The following is an 18,122-nucleotide window of genomic DNA, read 5'->3' as shown; positions in this document are numbered from 1 at the left end:
TCTCCTTTTATAGTGCCAGTTGACAGTTGGTAGTGGCAGTTGGTGTCACCTCACCTCTTCCAGAAGGTTCCAGAGGCTTCCAGGAGGTTCCACCACTCTACCTATGGGCAGGCTGGCAGGCTAAGATGGATACATTGCCTGAGGGTTCCAGCCAGCCCCTGGCTACTAGAATGTGCCAACGTAGACCACGCTGCAGCAGCAGAGGTCAGTGGCGGCCATGTTAGGGGTAGGAAGTACCTGCACTTTAACACTAGTTTTACACTACACAGGCCCTTCTCCACTACACAAGGCCTACACACTGTTGTTTCAATAGGGGCATTCTAAATTAAAAGGGGTAAAAAAGCAAAAACTTTCTGGGGAAAGGGCCAAGTCCCACAATATTGACCCCACACTATTGTTGAACAGAAGGGAGAGGTAACCTATTTGGTTGATCTTGGAACTCCCAGGATCCCCGCAGGGTGCTTCATGTCAACAGACTGAAACCATATATTGACAGGGCTGACATGGGTTTGCTCATGGCTACTGATGAAGAACAGGAGGAAGAAAGTGACCCTCACCCAGACGTTCTATTTCGACTAGAAGACTGAAGATATCTCCCTTGTGGTCAAGGAGTGACCACCCTGTGCAAACAGGCACTACCAGTAACTTGCCGGTTTGCTTTGTCGACGCTCCTGCCGGAACCCGAAGACTCAGCTACTCAGGACTACACTTCCTGACTTCTCAGATACTGACCCACATCTCCAGCAAAGCTGAGACCTGTGGCGGACACGAGAGACATGGGACCGGACTCCCTGGACATCCTGCATTTTGCTAACTGCATCGACTCCTGAGGTAACTTGAAGTGGTGCATTGGAGTACGAGAAGCCCCAGACCAGAGCATCATGTGCACCGAAGTTCAGCCCTCCAAACTCCATGAGTGCCGCGTGGGGCCTTCTCCTGCATTTCAGCTTGACGCATCTTCCCAGTTGCTAGCCTGCTGGCTAGTTAGTCCTCTGAAGACTTCTGTTTGAATTTACACCACTGGCCTGGTTGCTCCAGGCTTGCCCCAGCTTCCCTGCAAAGGAGAAGCTCCCAAGACCTTGCTGGTCTGAGTCGAAGCCAATCTTTACTTCCTACATGGATTGCGTTTGCCAAGGCTTATTGGTTCCAATACGGGTACCGATGCCACAGTCAACAAGACCCTTTAGAGAACAGCTCGATTCCAGCTCCTGGTTGTCGTCGACACCTCCTGGTCCCCGTGGCTGCAGAGATAAGCTTCACCTTTTCACCTGAAATTGACTCGACATTGCCTGGTTCCTTTCTGGTTCCTTCCTGGTCACTGGCTTGTGACCCAAACTATGTCCCCTCTGCTTTCAGGTTCTTCAGATCTTCGATCCAGCCTTGGATCCACCCTTACACTTTTCCTCTGGTCGCCTGCAGCACTTCTTTGCAGATCTCCATAGAAAACATCGACGAAACCCAACACCAAAAGACACCTATGCACCCGGCTTCCCTGGGTGAGGTAACTTGAGTACTCCGGTGCTCCCGTGGGTATTGACTATCCAAGTATCCTAGTCTAAAGTGGTTTTGTCGTAGTCCATTCGGAAGTGCCCTAAATCTTTAACTTTGTAACGTTTACGTTCCCATTATAAGTCACTGGCAACTTGCGACTGTGTTTAGACACTGCACACGTCTCCTGTGGGTCTCCTACTTCCTAACCTTGGGTCATTTAGTGTAGCCCCAGCGCTTCCCTAGGCCCTAGGCCTATTCACTATTACTGTAGTGACTCTTATATCACTATTGTAGTATATGGTTTGTGAGGCCCCTAGGGCAAAACTGTATTCGTGCATCTTATCGTATGCTATTTAAGTAACTTGTGATGTACTTTTACCTCTGACCTCATAAAGAGTGCAGAGGGGTTGTGTTAGAAATAAATACATATATATTTGATATATACCCTGTGTGGTGTCCTTTCATTTGGTATTCAAGGGATTATAATTGGTAAAACAAACAGCTTCACATGCTTTTTGGAGTTTAGCCTAAGGCTGCTGGTCCATACTATCACTAGGATAGCTTGTATATAAGGGTGACTTTACAACCACCATCAATAAGGGTCGTTTAGTCTGGTGCAAGTTGCCCACTAGAATAGTGGACATCATATGCCAGGCTAACTTCTCACAGGGTAAAGTGTATATTTCCCAGGGGGCAATGAAAATTACTGTGTTGATGCATTCATACCTCTTGAATGCAGTGAGTCACAGGTACTGAATAAAATAAAGCACAGGAGTGCGCTGAAGGAGATGAGTGTGAGTGAACACATTTACCAATTGATGGGGGCGGTGACCTAAGGAATTAAAATCAATCCAGCATTTTTAATTATGCTAAAAAGATGACAGTATTTGCACAGAGAAGGAATGCTTCATGGACCCGTACGGTTTCCCAATGAAATGACACGGAGTGAGGGGCATGTTCACCGAATGGCTCTAAAAATAAGGTAAGTCACGAGGGAAGAAAATTTATTAACAAGCCAGCTGCCATAAGAAAAATTTAAACATGCTTCCACTTTAGTTAAAATGGACCTTACAGTGCAAGAATTGTATCTCACATTTTGTACAGTTTTTGTAGAAGGTCTTTCAGTTTTATGAGTGGTTAGCTCTACTTTAAAACCTATAAATGTGTGGTGGTTTAAGTCAAATAAATGTATCCACTCATGTTTGTAGAAAGCACCATGCTAAGTTTGTACAGATTCTTTGAGGATAACGTTGCACTAAGGGAAGTTTATGTTAATGTGCAAGGAAGCCCTGGGAATGTGCGCAGAGTGTAAATGCATCAGTAGACAAAGCTGAGGGTTGCTAGATTATATACACGTGTTTTGCTCTCTCATTTTACGTAAGTTTGTGTTCTAACAATGTGCATCTGTGCCTCACTACAGTACTGCAAGAACAGTCACAGAGTGTTTGGTGGGAGTATAAGGATACAGAATGGAGAATTGAAGATGTGAAACACAAGTGCGCAGGTAGATTGAAGAATGCATATATACTGGATAGGAGTTTGAAGCAGTTCATATCCTAAGGACTGAGTGTTAGTGCAGTGAATGGTTTATCACAGACTGCTAAATGGGTCACTACAGTAGTGCAAGAACAGGCACAGAGTGTTTGGTGAAAGTATAAGGATACAGAATGGAGAATTGAAGATGTGAAACACAAGTGTGCAGGTGGATTGAAGACTGCATGTATACTGGAAAGGGGTTTGAAGCAGTTCATGTGCTAATGCCTACTTCACTGCATCAGTACTTGGGTGCTGAATAAATGATTACAGTTCTGTAAAGAGAGTGCCTGACTGAATTTATAAGTGCTTGAGTGTTATTGCAGTGAAAGGATTATCACAGTCTGCTAAAAGGGTCACTACAGTAGTGCAAGAACAGTCACAGAACTGCTTTCTTACCAGGAGAAGAGCCTTTTGCTGCCTGTTTGCCAGCCTGTGGATATCACGGGAGGAGAAGCTGCCAAAATCTCCACTCCTCGCCGCACCCGCTTCGCGGGTGCCGCATCGCCGCTGTGTGTGACTGTGAGGGTCTCTGCCTGTCCCTGTTTGTGTTCTGGGGTGAATCTGGCCACAAAGGAGACTGCACTGACTGTCAGCAGGGACTCAAACTACCAGGAGTCCCTGCTCGAACTACCACACCTGAGCCAGCACTATGCTGCAAGCGCCGCCCACTGTTCAGCGCACGTATTTATTTATCCTTCCGTGTTTGCCTGACGGGAACTGCTTTCTTACCAGGAGAAGATCCTTTTGCTAGGCTGCATGCCCCGCCCACTGGTCAGCACACGCGATACTTAATAATCCCAGGAACCAGCTACGTGGGAGCGTGCGGGAGCGTCCCGGGAGAAGCCCGGGACAAGGGCTGGCCCTCTTATGCCCTCGGAGGCCAGAGGAGGCCGGGCTGGGCCAATCCCTTTTCAACCCCTGGATGAACATTTGCCGACCCAATATAACTGAGGTACTGTTGTCATGGCTAAATCTAACCCTAAAGTGTGTACAGGTGTTGGGGGTGTGGGGACTCTTGTTGCTTACTTAAAACGAGCAGAATCTTTTGTGGCAAAAGAAATCGAATTAGTAGAGAGGAGACTGTCTTTGGATCCCCTACGGCAAACAGACCCTTCACCTTTAACAGAGGAGATACCTGCTCTAACTGTTGCCCCACTGGTTGGTACGCAATTCAATCAAGTTTCCAATGGGTCAGTGTTAGAGATGAGCCTGTCGATTTCTCCTGCCTCTTCATCTGCAACTAGCCCTGTCCCTTCCTCTATGGTGACATATACTAGACTGTTAAGGGCTAGGCCAGGTATGACGGCTACAGGCTGCAAAGCCATACTGGGGAAAAGAAAAGCTAGGAACACCCCCAAAGGGAGCTTCCAACAGGCAAAACAGCCAAGGAACAATAATTCCACATCTGGGTTGGGTCGTAAGGGAACACATGCCCCTCATCAGGCTGCTGAGGACAAGAGTGCAGGGAAAAATGATCATATTGCCCCAGATGTTGATAAAGAAAGGAGGGGAATGATGTCTGACTGTCTAACAATTATGGATGAACGGTTCAGGCTATTTACCTCCCCACTAATGGACAAACTAGAAAAAATAGATGGCCGACTTAACTTAATTGAAAAACACCTTAACGATAACAAAAGCCTAACTCTGGGGACCAATTCACCTATAGTTGACTCTTTGAGTGCAGTCACAACTTCTGTTAATAACTTGTTGGATTCTATGATCACCCCACTTTCACAACCTGCACCACAAGTTGTAGCCCCGGGTATAGTGCCTAATATTTCACCCTCAGTCCCAGGAGTCATGGGAACTTCGCAGGGAGGGAGACGAGGTCCCTGTGGCCCACTGGGGAATTCAAGCACTCGGGCATTGCCCCCTAATAGAGATCTGCCACTGCATCTACTAGTGGAAGCATGCCCTTATACTATAATCTTGGCCAACGTACCAAAAATTCAGGATGGACAGGATGAGCATTGGACTACATTAAAAAATAAAGCCCTTCACTACCTGTCCAATAAAACTGTGTTAGGTGACCACCTGTATAATATCTTTAAAATGATAAGAAGGGTGTCTTGGGTGGGCAAAACTAAGAAAAATTTGGAAGGCGATTGTGTTGTCATAAGTTTTAGGTCTCCCAGATTGGTTGACGATATACTGAGACAAACCGGGTCAGTTAGAATTCAACATGAATACGTGAATGTGCTCCCCTTGTTTTTTTTGATCCCCCTCACAATACTGGGGCAGTGATTAGAGAACCATTTAAGGGGAGAGGTCCCTATGAATTTTCTGCACCAGTTCTCAACAGATTTGACATTTTTTCAAATCTGGGTGATTCACCCGTAGTTATCCCTACTCTTGGCACCCCTTCTACAGCCCCTGGTTCAGACCCACTACCAAGCACTACTTACAGACGGGCCGGTCCAGCTAGTGACGGGTGAAAGTATAAAGCTAGCAACCTGGAACATTGCTGGCCTTAAAAGGAAAGTAGATGACCCGACCTGGAGAAAATTTATAGGTGAGGCTGACATCATTGGGTTGCAAGAAACATGGGACACTGGGAATATATTTAGCTTAGATGGTTATACCACCCATTTTATCCCAGCAGTAGCATCCAACATGGTGATGGCGCAGGGTGGTTTGGCTCCATTAATCTCGGCTACCATCCCAGGCACCCATACCCAATTAGACACAGGATCCCTACATTGCTTGGCTGTCCAAATAGTATTTTTTTTTCTTTGTCCTCATTTGCCTCTTCTCACCCCCTTTTTTCGCGGTACTGCCCTTAACCACCCTTCCCATCACCCAAAAAATGGTAAGAACGGAGTCCAGAATCTATATCTCTTCTTATGCCGATCCACCATATCAAGCTTAGCAATAGCTCTCATTGCTCTTAACCATTTCATATCTGACGGAGGGTCTACAGATACCCACATGCTACAAATCTCTCTCCGGGCCACCAGTATAGCATAAAACACCAGTTTTGCTTTATCATCCAAGCCCTTACCTTGTAGATCCGCTCTTCCCATCATAACAAGTTCAGGGCTTGCCTCAATGCGCTGGCCCAGTACGGTTGACAAGCATTTACTCACAGCAGCCCAGAAGTCCTTTATCGCCGGGCAGGTGACAAACATGTGCGGATCGTCTTCATTCGGGCTACTGCATTTAGGACACATCACTATTCCGCCAGCTTTGAATTTCGCCAATTTTTTGGGAGACCAGTAAGCCCTGTGGAGAGTGAATACGTGATTTCTCCTTAAATTCGCAGGTTTTACCACCTTGTAGAATCAACATAGTTACTTGCCATTGATCTTCTGTAGCAATCCTCTGCAAGCACTCTCCCCACAGGGTCTCCAGCAATGTAAAGGGTCCGTCCTCCATTTCTATTATTGACCAGTACCACATCGCCACTTCTTTTTTAATCCAGGTCTCCAAAGCCAGCTTCTCTTCAAACACATTATATTGCCCGATTAACTTTTCTTTCCCGGCAGCCCAGCTTGTGTCCCCACTTTTGTTCACAATAACTCCATGGTGCTAAGCTGCCTTCTATAAACAGATCCCCCCATCTCTGAGGACCCTCTATTTTTAGTGACCTTGCCAACGCGTCCTCAGACCAACTCGGAGCTCCTGGTGTATCCCAGATCGGTGCCATCACACTAAAATATGGTATTCTTGTTGCCCTTCTGATTTTATACTAAACCATCGCTAGATCTTTCAGCACTTTTAATCTTATTTTTTTAAAGTACTTCGGATCGGCAAATTTGTACATGAATCCATTCTGCTTTATCTTCTCCATTTTAAGCAGTGCCGACAGCAATTTACCATTAACCGAACTCCCTGGAGAGCCCAGAAGCATTCTACAATTCTTCAACAGAAAAGGCCAAGAATAAATCTGGAGGTCTGGAGCTGCCAATCCTCCTTTCAGAAGCTTCCTCTTAATCTTTTTCCATGATAGGCGCGATCCCTTAGACGCCCAGATGAATGACCCAATCTCGCTCTGCAACTTTATGTGCCCCTCTTTCTCAAAAAGAAGAGGCAGGGAATCAAATAAGAAAGTTATCTTAGGTAAAACCATCATCTTTACCAAGTTAACTCGACCATATATTGTTAGCGGCAGGTGTGCCCAACCTCTCATAGCCAAAGAGATTTCCTTCCTGACTTTGGCAAAATTGACTTTAGTGACTTCCCTTATGTCCTGTGTTATTCGCACCCCTAGATATCTTATCTCTGCTTTGCAAGTTATGTCATCTGCTGTTAAATTCCAAGACATAACCTCGGTTTTGTCAACATTTATACGATATCCGGAGACCTCCCCGAATTCCTTCGTTATAGTATCTATACAACCCATTGATTGCTGAAGGTTGGGGTTAAAATAACTATATCGTCCGCATATAGCTCGATCTTCCTGGCCCATCCCTGAAACTCAAAAGGGGGAATCATATCTGCCTCGCTTATTCTGCGGTTCTATGGAAAGATCAAACAAGAGAGGGGATAAGGGACACCCCTGTCTTGTACCCCTCATTACTTTTACTAACTGGGTTAGTGTCCCGTTTACTAATTCCTTCGAGGTAGGTGATTGATACAACCGTGCCAAGACCGTGCCGAAATTTGCCCCCATCTGTTGATGCTTTATTAAGGCCTTTAAATACACCCAATTAACACGATCAAATACCTTGGCGGCATCCAGAGCAGCTACCGCCAAGGGAAGATTATTTGTAACAGCCACATCTATGCTCCCTATAAGGGAAAAAGTTAACTCCTTTAAGTACCTGGAATGTTTCCCTTGATGAGTTGGTGAAGGCATGTATTTTCCCTTCGAAGAAGGCTGCCTGGGTTGTTTTTAGAGAGGCTTTATAGGACCTAATGGCTGCTCTGTATTCTGTTTTTTTGTTGGTGGCCCAGTGTTTCCTCCAGTGTTTCCTCCATGACCGCTCTAGCTTTTTGCATTGTTGTTTCAGGTCACGAAGTTCTGGGGTAAACCAAGGGGACTTGAAGGGTCCATTTTTTTTGGCAAGGATTTTCCTGGGCAATACTAGGTCGAGTGAGTTTTCTATCCAGGTTGCGAATTTCTCGCCTGCTGCTAAAGGGTCTGGATTGTATGTGGGAGTGGTGCGCTCGAGTTTATGTCTCCATTCGTCAAGGGGGAGTTTGGACCAAGGTCGTACTGGATTACGTGGAACCTGTGCCTGGGGGGTCTCAGTGGTGATTTGCCATGTGAATGAGACTAAAAAGTGGTCTGACCAAGGGATTGGTAGGGGCTCTCTAATTTTTAATGTGGTGATGTTTGAGAAAATAGGATCTAATCGGTGCCTTTTTACATGGGTGGCTTGAGCGCTCTTCAGATGGATATCGTAAGGAGTCAGGTTGAGTGCTAGCTCACTTGCAGCTTTGCCTGAGGGGTTGTCGAAATGGTGGTTTAAGTCTCCTAGCAGGGTAAAGTTGGAGGAAGTGCTGGCTCGAGAGATGATAGTTTCTGACAGTGAGCTGCAGAATTGCCCCATTGCTCCCGGGGGACAGTATAGGAGAATGCCAAGAGTGAGTTAGTGGGGGAGAGCTGAATAATGAAGTAGGTGTTCTCACAGCCTACGATGGGGCTGTCCAAGAAGCGGCGAGGGAGAAGTTTTTATAGATAATCGCAACCCCCTCACCCTTGCCACTTGTTCTGTCGAGGCGCGGAATTAGATATCCCGGGGGTAGGGCCTGGACAACGTCAGGATCAGAACTAGGGGACAACCAGGTTTCTGTTAGAAACAGCATATCAGTTTTAGTGTCCTGAAGGAGAAGAGCGATTTCCAGAGAGTGTTTGGGCAGAGATCGGCAGTTCAGCAGGGCCATGCTGACTGAAGTTGCGGTAGGGGGAGTGGTAGATAGAAGATAGAGTGTAGCGGCAATGGCCGCAGGGGTTTAGTGAATCCTCTGGGGAAAGTGAATGGAGGCATGATGGGTTTGTGGCCTGCCTCCATTGTAATCGTGCATTTCGTGTGTAGGTAATAAGGGTTGATGGAGGGGGGCAGGGGTTCCTGACCCTGGTCCCGGGCTGGCCAAGACGGGCGTGGACGTGCTTGCCTTTGGCGCGTCCGCCGCATGCGTCCGCTGCGCGTCGCGTTGGCCATGCAGTTTTAAACCCTAGCGCTAGAGACTAGAGAGCTAACCTCGTTGCACACGAGCACTTCTGGTCTGCGTAGCCTTCCCTCCACTCAACCGGAATTTTCCGTGGTGGAACAGGGAAGCGCAGCCTAGTGCCCGTGTGTTTGCAGCAGGGGCTAAGTGATTTTAAAATAATTAAGAAGAGGAACACAGCGTGGGAGAGTACAAGCAATCGTGCTGTGTGTCCTTCGTGGGAGTGATAGAATCAGGGAGCCTTATGCCCGGTGCTCCTACCTCACACTGTTCCCAGGTTACTGTCATTTCGCGCGTCAGCTACTTACACAACCACTTATTCACCCATACAACCATTCACACACCCATACAACCACTCACACATGGATGTAGACTGATTTTATTAATAAACAAGATCTAAATTATGCAACACATTCTTGGCAGTATTATTTTTACCCATTTCAGCAATACACATGTATTTTGTGAAACCTGTAAATTATATGACAAATGTAATAGCTCCATAATTATGCAGCATACACTGCAGCCATATAATCACATAATTCTACTGGCATTTGCCATTGGCCATTGTTTTACCAAAAACAGAGTGATGGATACAATACTTAAATTAATTTCAGCCACTGGCAATCACTCAGGCTATAACCCAAACCATTGCTTTTTGCCCCCATGCCACCTCAGTTTGGGCCAGCCTTATGCAAATAAGTCTTGACCCTGCTCCAATGGGAACAGTCTAGCTCAAACTACCAGACCAGGTCCTTCTTGTACCGCAACACAAGCAACCCAGGATTGATTTTGCCCTTATTAGGGCTTTTCAAATAGGTATAGCTTAGATCCAGTGGCACAGTGATCACAAAACCCACGTCTGGACATACCCGTCTGTAACGACCGGATTTTCGGACCAGATAGAATCAGCTCACCAAGACACCACTAACCCAGCCGAAATGTAACCACCTCCCTCCTTAGGACCTATTTACAACAGGTATCTGTGTTCCTACCTAAGGATGGGGAATTAGCAATATACAAGCTTAGATCTTCTAAAACACCTTACTCATACAATATAGTCTCGCGGCCACATGGGCCCAGACTAATCAACCCTGGGTCAGTTCTGATTACTTACCATTATACACTGACTACACCCAGTGCTCGCTCAAGCCACAATCTTGTGGGTATAGGCACTGTATCCTCCCAGTGCTCTCACTATTACACAAGCCACAATCTTGTGGGTATACACATCGACTACAGTCAATGCTCTCATTAACGCCGCTTTCCCTATAGGCGATCTCACTACACACCGTTTCCTCCCGGTATTCTCATTAACGCCGCTTTCCCTAGAGGCGATCTCACTACACACCGTTTCCTCCCGGTGCTCTCATTAACGCCGCTTTACAACGATGATCACTTTCCTATGAATACCTTCAGCTCCCCATGTTGGGGAATCTCTCGCTATTCACTAAAAGTACAATACTACAATATTATGGATCACACAAGAATTGCCAAATTACACTGTGTACGACTTATTCCTTATTTCAAGAGCTCCTCTCCCCCTCATTATTCAGTTACCATTTACCTGGACGGGAATTGCATCCGTTCACATAACAGCATCTGACTAGAAGAAAGGCTAACTTTACCATAAGATAATAAAACATACACACTAGTTCACTAAGAACTGGGGTATCTTTATCCATTAACAATATCAACAATATAATACTGCACTATAACACAAAGCCTGAAAAGAAAAAGGAAAGGTTAGAATGTGTGTGCACACTAATAAGAAAGGGTCGACGTCACCTTATGAATATGAAGTCTGGACTCAGCAGTCACCTGGGTTCCCTTCTCGTCTGTGCCTTGGCACGGATACACGTCTGCACCGCTATGCTCTGTCTCCTCCGTTTCCCTCCAAGTCACTGAAACCTTCCTCTTATTCTCTGTCTCATCAGCTGCTCTCTTGCTGTTCTGCACTACTCCTCTCTCCTCTCCTCTCAATCACGGACTGTCTTCACTTTTCAGCTTCGATCTTATAAATCAGTTTCTACCACTTTGGCATTCGTTCTCTCAACCAACTGCTTCACTCTGTATGCTCTGATCTTAATGTCAAAGCTCGCCAGCTGCTCCAACTAAAATGACTTCAATCTTTCTAAGAGAGTATTAGCTTCTCGGTCTTTCTCGGACTTCAAGATGGTGACTGTCTGCCTTGAAATAATTAATTGCATTGATGCTAACGACTAGCTGCCGCCTACGAACTGACTTACTCATCACCTCCTGCTTTCGCTAATATGGAAGCTTGTTCCTTCATGGAAAGTTACGGCCAGTAACCTGCTGCCCACCAAATTCTTGTACCTCCCCGTACCAAGGACACGTTCTCAGCCGGCCGGCCTGATGTTATGTCTTCGACACGAAGAAAAATACAGTCTTTCGATAAGGGCCAGCCTGAGCCGGTTCTCTCCAAGCAAACAACACCTCGTAACTAAAACATTACATTTGACCTAGAAGCATCTCAAGCTGCCGGGGCAGAAAGAAAGATGGAGTCTCTCCCGTTTGAGGCCTACAAGGCCCGAAATAAGCATAACTCCATCAGAAATATACTAGCACTCTTATAAAAGGACGGATTACTACTTATACTAAGGAATCTATCCATAACATAGATTTATAAACCCTAAAATGAAAGGAAGGGTAGGGGATTGCATCAAATGCCTTGTAAATAGGCCCTATCTAAGGTTCTAGTCCGCCTATTAGAAGGATAGCAGACTAAAGTCACCTCCAATCACCTTCACTCAAGAAAGGGGCAAAAAATCGGTCAGAACACCGTCATAATTAGGGCATCAAAAAATAGTGATAGATTGAATACTTAAATTAAACTCAGCCACTGGCAATCACTCAGGCCACATCCCAATCCATCACTTTTTGCCCCATGCCACCTCTCTTTTGACCTAGCCTTATGCAAATCAGTCTTGACCCTGCTCCAAGTGAAAATTCTAGCTCGCACTGCCAGACCAGGTCCTCCCTGTACCACAACACAAGCTACCTAGTACCGTTTTTGCCATTATAGGGATCTTCAGATTGGTATAATTGGATCAAGTGGCACAGCGATCACAGACCCACATCTGGACATACCCATCACCATTAGGGCATCAAAAACATAGTGATGGATGGAATGCTTGTATTAATATCAGTCACTGGCAGTTGCTCGGGCCACATCCAAATCTGGCCAAATGCTGTATTTTTTCTTTTCCCATTGTTACTAAGACAAATTATTCTAATTTACACTTTGTCCACCAAAGACAAGCATCTCAAAAATGTTCACCATTCTCAATGCGCTTCACTTTCTTTATAACTCTTTAATGCAAAATAGTTGACATGATTGCAGAGATCTGAAGTACAATGTATACTTAACACAAAACTACCACAATGTTGCTGTGAGCAGAAACACAATGCCAAAAATCCCACGACCACTAAGTGTTTCACCATTACAGAAAGTTACTGTTCATCCGCTAAACATTAGGCTCAATAAGTTCCTGCCTGTAGTTTGGCTCTTAAGCTATATAATCCTTTTTTATTTTAGACGTACCGGGGTGTGGCCATTGCCAGGCCTTAGCCCTGGAGTACACAAAGGCTGGAGAGATCCTGAAAAATGAGTCCTCAGACCTGAGACTGGCCGAAGTTGATGTAGAGGAGGATCACGAGCTGGGCAGCGAGTTTGGTGTGAGTGAATATCCAACCCTGCTTTTCTTCAAGAGTGGCAACCGGACCAACCCCATTCAGTATTCAGGTAGGCAGGGGACTTTGCATTGCTATAACATGTGGGAATTTTTTGTGTGGGTAAGTTATAGTCATTCCAGTCACAAGCACACTGGTGAGGGTCTGTAAAACAGGCTGTTGAAATGAATAATTATATGTTATGTTATGGTATGTTATGTTCTGAACATTTTTGTAGGTCACGACTCACCCGGGGGCATCTTGGCTCTTACCTAGTGAAAAGAGGGGGGGGGGGGCAAAACCGTAGATGTATAGATTCAGAACAGAAACGTTTTTAATTGTTTCCTAAAAGTGGTATATGAGGTACATTTGTGCAGTGCAATGGGCAGTTGGTTCCATTACCATGGAGCAAGGTACGAGAAGGTTTTACCTCAAGTGCGACTGAGAGGGACTTTTAAAAGGGCTAAAGAATTAGATCTGAGGTTACGACAGGAAACCTGTTTAATAAGTTTCTTTTGTAGGTAGTAGGGGCCTTTGCCATTTAATGCATTAAATGTGAGACAGCAAATTTTAAAATTGGATCGCTTCTTCACTGGTAACCATTGGAGCTCTCTCAGCAAGGGGCCTAAGGGAGAACCTGGAGGACAATTCAAAAACATTCTTGCTGCGGTGTTTTGAATCACCTGCAATTTAGCAAGCAACGTCTCACCTACTTCAGTTAACAGTGCATTCCCATAGACCAGGTAGCTGATCACCATCACCTGGACCAGGGTTCTGTGGTGTTTAGTAGGCAGATAGGGCAAAATCTTACGTAGGAGACATAAGCTGTAATAACAGGAGCTGGTGGTGGCAGAGATGTGATCTTTCATTGATATTGTCCGGTCCAATTTTAGACCAAGAATTTTCACGGATTGTGTAGGAATAGGGGTATCTCCCAGCTGGCACGGCCACCAATCCTCAGTCCAGATGGTTGAGGCTTTCCCCATTAGCGTAACCTCAGTTTTGCTGGGATTCAACTGGAGGCAGTTCACCATCATCCAATTTGAGATGGCGAGCATACCTGCAGAGAATCGGATTTTCTCAGCTTCTATATTGGGGCCAATTGGGAACATCAGCTGAGTATCGTCAGCATAGGAGATTATCTCGAACCATAATGGTTCTATGATTTTCGCCAAATGGGCCATATAGACATTAAATAATGTTGGACTTATACAGGAGCCCTGGGGTACACCCTTATTGAGACAAGATTTCTTGTAGGGTCCAAGCATTATCGTTTGCCATCTGTCTGACAAAATATTCTGCAGCCATTTCAAGGCTGTGCCTCAGATACCACATGAATGTAGTCTCTCCATGAGCAATGAATTTGAGATGGAAACAAATGCCGTGGAGAGATCTAGGAGGATCAGGACTACTGATCCTCCCGCATCCATTTCTTGCCTTAGGGAGTCCGCCACTGCTAGGATAGTGGTCTCAGTGCTAAAGCCCGGATGGAACCCAGATTGTGAGGGGTCTAGAATTTTATTAGACTCAAGGTAAGAACTTAGCTGCCTATTTATTATGGTTTCCAATTGTTTGCCCAGCAGGGGTAACAAAGATATTGGTCGATAGTTACTGAGTACCTGCGGGTCAGCTGTTGGTTTTTTCAAAATAGGTCGTACATATGCTTCTTTCCAAGGGCTGGAAATAATGCCTGATTGAATTGAGCCATAACATCTTTTATGGATTTCCGGAGCACAACTGGTGGATAGAAGGGCCATAATTTTGGGAGGGGAAAGGTCACAAGGTGAACCAGATTCAGCAAAGGATAATGAGTTAATGATCTCCTCTAACATAGTTGATTCTCTGATCGAGAGTGGTGGCTGTCAGTGCCTTGGGTTCTCCTAGTCCTATAGGAGTTTCCGGCTTCAGAGGCTTGGTGGTTGGAAAATTGGCAATTTTTTCCTGAAAGTAGACTGCTAATGAGTTGCATAGTTCTTGAGATTCAGCAGGGGATTGTCTACAAGCTTGAGGTGATACAAAGTCCTTAACTATGTTAGATAGGGCTTTGGATGAGTTACAGGACTGCATCAATTTGGTTCATGATAAAAGTTCACCTGGCCATTTTTATATTCTGATGATAGCTGGACAGAGCTAGTTTGTACACCTGTCTGTCCAGCGGATCTTTACTGAGTCTTCATCGTCTCTCCAATGTCTTGCAATTAGATTTATACATGTTTAGCTCCGCAGTGTACCAGGGGGCTGATTGCCACCGCTGGATTGAGCTACGTTTACTTTGAGGGATTTGGAGTCCAGTGCTGTCACTAAGGCAGCGCTGAGACACCCCAGGGTATTTGCGCGCTATATAAGTTACCTAAACATAAAGATAAACATAAGGCCAAGTTGAAGGCTTCCAACATTCCAGAAACGCTGGAGTCGTCCAAGCCACTCTCCGGTGACTGGGGGTGGAATTCCTCATTGAAAGATTCAAGAGATAGATTATGCCAGGACCTACGCAACTCCTCCTTCCACCCTGCGTTTCCTGCTAATTTTGTAGCGGACTGAGATAAATTGGAGAACAAGACCATAAAATGGTCAGTCCATTTTAGGGGATAGGAAGGGTAGCAGGTGAGATGGTCAATATTGGTGAAAATAAAATCTAGGGCATGGCCAGCCCGATGTGTGGAGCCAATATTCCTTTGGGAGAGTCCAATTAAATTTAGACTAGTTATAAGCTTGTTCACTTCTGGTTTTGCAAAATCTTCGCCGTGAAAGTTAAAATCCCCAATAAAACATATTTGTTGGAAGCTAAGACTTGCATGTATATTTGCTCAATCAAGTAATTGGGAAAGTTAGCTCTTGGTCCTGGAGGCCGATAAATTAGCTCTTCATTCCAGTTCTCCGAGGGAGACATGGTTATTTTAAAAATACCCAGTTCCGAGCTATCGTTATATCTTATCTTCCCTATCTAGGAGAATGAATTTATATCAGACCGGGATGGCTAAATTAATTGATGGATGGTTAGTGGGCATTAGCTAGGTTTCAGTAAGGAAACATAGCTCTGGGGAGTGGGAAGTAATCATATCCCGTATTTCAATGGGGTGTTTTGCTAAAGATCTTATGTAGCATAGGATATACTCAGGACTAGTTTTATCTTGGTCAGGTTCGTTTTTTGGATACGGTATACTAGTCATAGTCAGATATCTTTGGAAGAAGCAGGTTCTGCATGCTACCGGCCCTTCTAGGAAAGTTGAAAACTTTCTAGGACAACAAATGTTGATAGAATCATTAATTTCTTCCCTCGTTCTAATATCGAGTAGGGTTTTAGCAGAGTAGGTTAAGCGATTGGTGGTTAAGGCGCTTACCGTAATTTGAGAAGCGTTTCCTGCCTCTGGGCTTGTTTGGGCGTGGACGGGCACAGACGGGCTTGCCTATCGCACGCCCGCTGCATGCGTCCACTACGTGAACACGCTAATGCAGTAATTTATCCAGTTAGGGCAAAACAACTAGCCCGCTACCTGTTGATTTCCCCCAAGATGGCAGCACCGTCAACCGGCAGTCTTCTAATGCAGCCAAAGTGCCCCCGGGTCAGCTGCTAGATCGGCTGTTGCGGTGAGTGTGTGGAAAGGCTGAACACTAATTTAAAACAGTACAAGTGATTATTTTAAAAGCAGATGCAAGTGCTGGTGCGAGTAATTACATTGACTCCCGGCTTTCGCCTCAGGAATCACTAGGTGAGAGCGCGTGCGCGCTAATGCAGTCTTTTATCCAGTTAGGGTAAAACAACTAGCCCGCTACCTGTTGATTACCACCAAGATGGCGGCACCGTCAACCGCAATCTTCTAATGCAGCCAAAGTGCCCCCGATCACCTCCTAGATCGGCTGTTGCGGTGAGTGCGTGGAAAGGCTGAACACTAATTCAAAACAGTACAGTGAATATTTTAAAAGCAGACGCAAGTGCTGGTGCGAGTAATTACATTGACTCCCGGCTACCGCCTCAGGAATCACTAGGTGATAATTATACACCATATTACTGTATATCCTACTGGAACAGACCTTAAGGATTCAAAAGTCTTGTGATGGGTATGACTTGTTTCATCCCTAAGTGTAATTATACCTTCATTTCCTGATTTTTGCTTGCAGTTGTATCTCAATGTCAGGCTACAGACAGTCAGCCTTCAGGATTTCCTCATGCTAACAATTTTTGTAAAAATACAGTAAGAATTACAGAAAGAGAGTGAGTTTTGGGTCAGTCTCCTTGAGCCAGTAGCTTTTATGTATTTGTTATGATTTGCCATTGGGCGGATGGGCTGTCAATTGAGGACATGCCATTTTGATAATGGTTGCAAGGTACCATTTGTATTTCCAGTGTGTATTCTTTGATGTATTTGCTTGTCTAATGTAATTACATTTTTGTTGATGATTTATGTTTAGTAATTGTGTGATTGTTTATGCAAAAAAGACACAAGACTGTTTACTAATTGCCCTTATAGGTCCATATGTTTTACTGTGCTGTCATAATAAAATGATGCTGGGGGGGGGGGCATGGCCAGGCAAAATGGCTGAGTGGACGTGATCCACTTCGGCTCCGTAGCCACAAACCAGCCGGACGGTGTTTCCTCTGAGTGGAGGAGCTGAAACTGCCGGTCCTGCATCGAGATGGTGGCCTGAGGTAGGGGAGCCTGGTGCATGCTTTTGCAAAGGCGCACTGACCTTTTTGCCAGCTTTCTACGGTGATGGATTAAACCCAGATCTTTTGACTGGGTGTGAGTGTTTGATTGATTCAGATGCTCCGTCCATCACCACCCCCTTTTGTACAGCTTTCTACGGCGCGGCCTGAGGCGACGGCGGAGACAAGATGGCACCGTAGTCGCTCTTCAGGCAGGCTCCCAGAATGGCTTGGCCCCGCGGAGGCAGCATCGGCTGCAGTGAAATTGGGAGCAGTCTGCTGTCCTCCTTTGTGGCAGTCGGAGAGGCTGCTGAAGTTTCCTGCAATTCTGCTGAGGCCCCGGTGACAGGGAAGTTAGTGAGGCACCAGGGCACACTAAATTCAAGCAATGGGGGCATTTTGGGGGATCTCCCTAAACAGCACTCTGTCGTGGGGGCATATTGAGGCCATAATTTTCACAGTGTGGCCAGGCCATGGCAGTGCCTGACTTAGGATGGCGCCCAGAACAAATCTTTATTGCCGCTGTGGGGGACTTTAGAGTGTAAAGGACTGGTGAGGGGAATGTTTTTCTGCATAATGCTTCTTCAGCTTAACCCCCACCAAGTGAATTGAATACTTGAAAGGTGTAGTGTTCCCACAATCT

General features: G+C 45.6%; 1 protein-coding gene across 2 annotated transcripts in view; it reads left to right on the top strand.

The window, feature by feature from the left end:
* The window catches only part of PDIA2 (protein disulfide isomerase family A member 2), an 885,792-nt gene that overhangs the window by 81,890 nt on the left and 785,780 nt on the right, over nt 1–18,122 (top strand). For both annotated transcript variants that reach the window (XM_086941341.1, XM_086941339.1), the window contains exon 2: nt 12,701–12,907. In XM_086941341.1, coding sequence (XP_086797467.1) covers nt 12,701–12,907 — 207 coding nt within the window. The remainder of the gene's footprint in view (nt 1–12,700; nt 12,908–18,122) is intronic.

This window comes from Lissotriton vulgaris, chromosome 10 (assembly GCF_964263255.1).
Source record: "Lissotriton vulgaris chromosome 10, aLisVul1.2, whole genome shotgun sequence".
NCBI classification, from domain to species: Eukaryota; Metazoa; Chordata; class Amphibia; order Caudata; family Salamandridae; genus Lissotriton; species Lissotriton vulgaris.
Note: the sequence above shows the minus strand (reverse complement) of the source record. Positions and strands in the feature narration are given on the sequence as shown.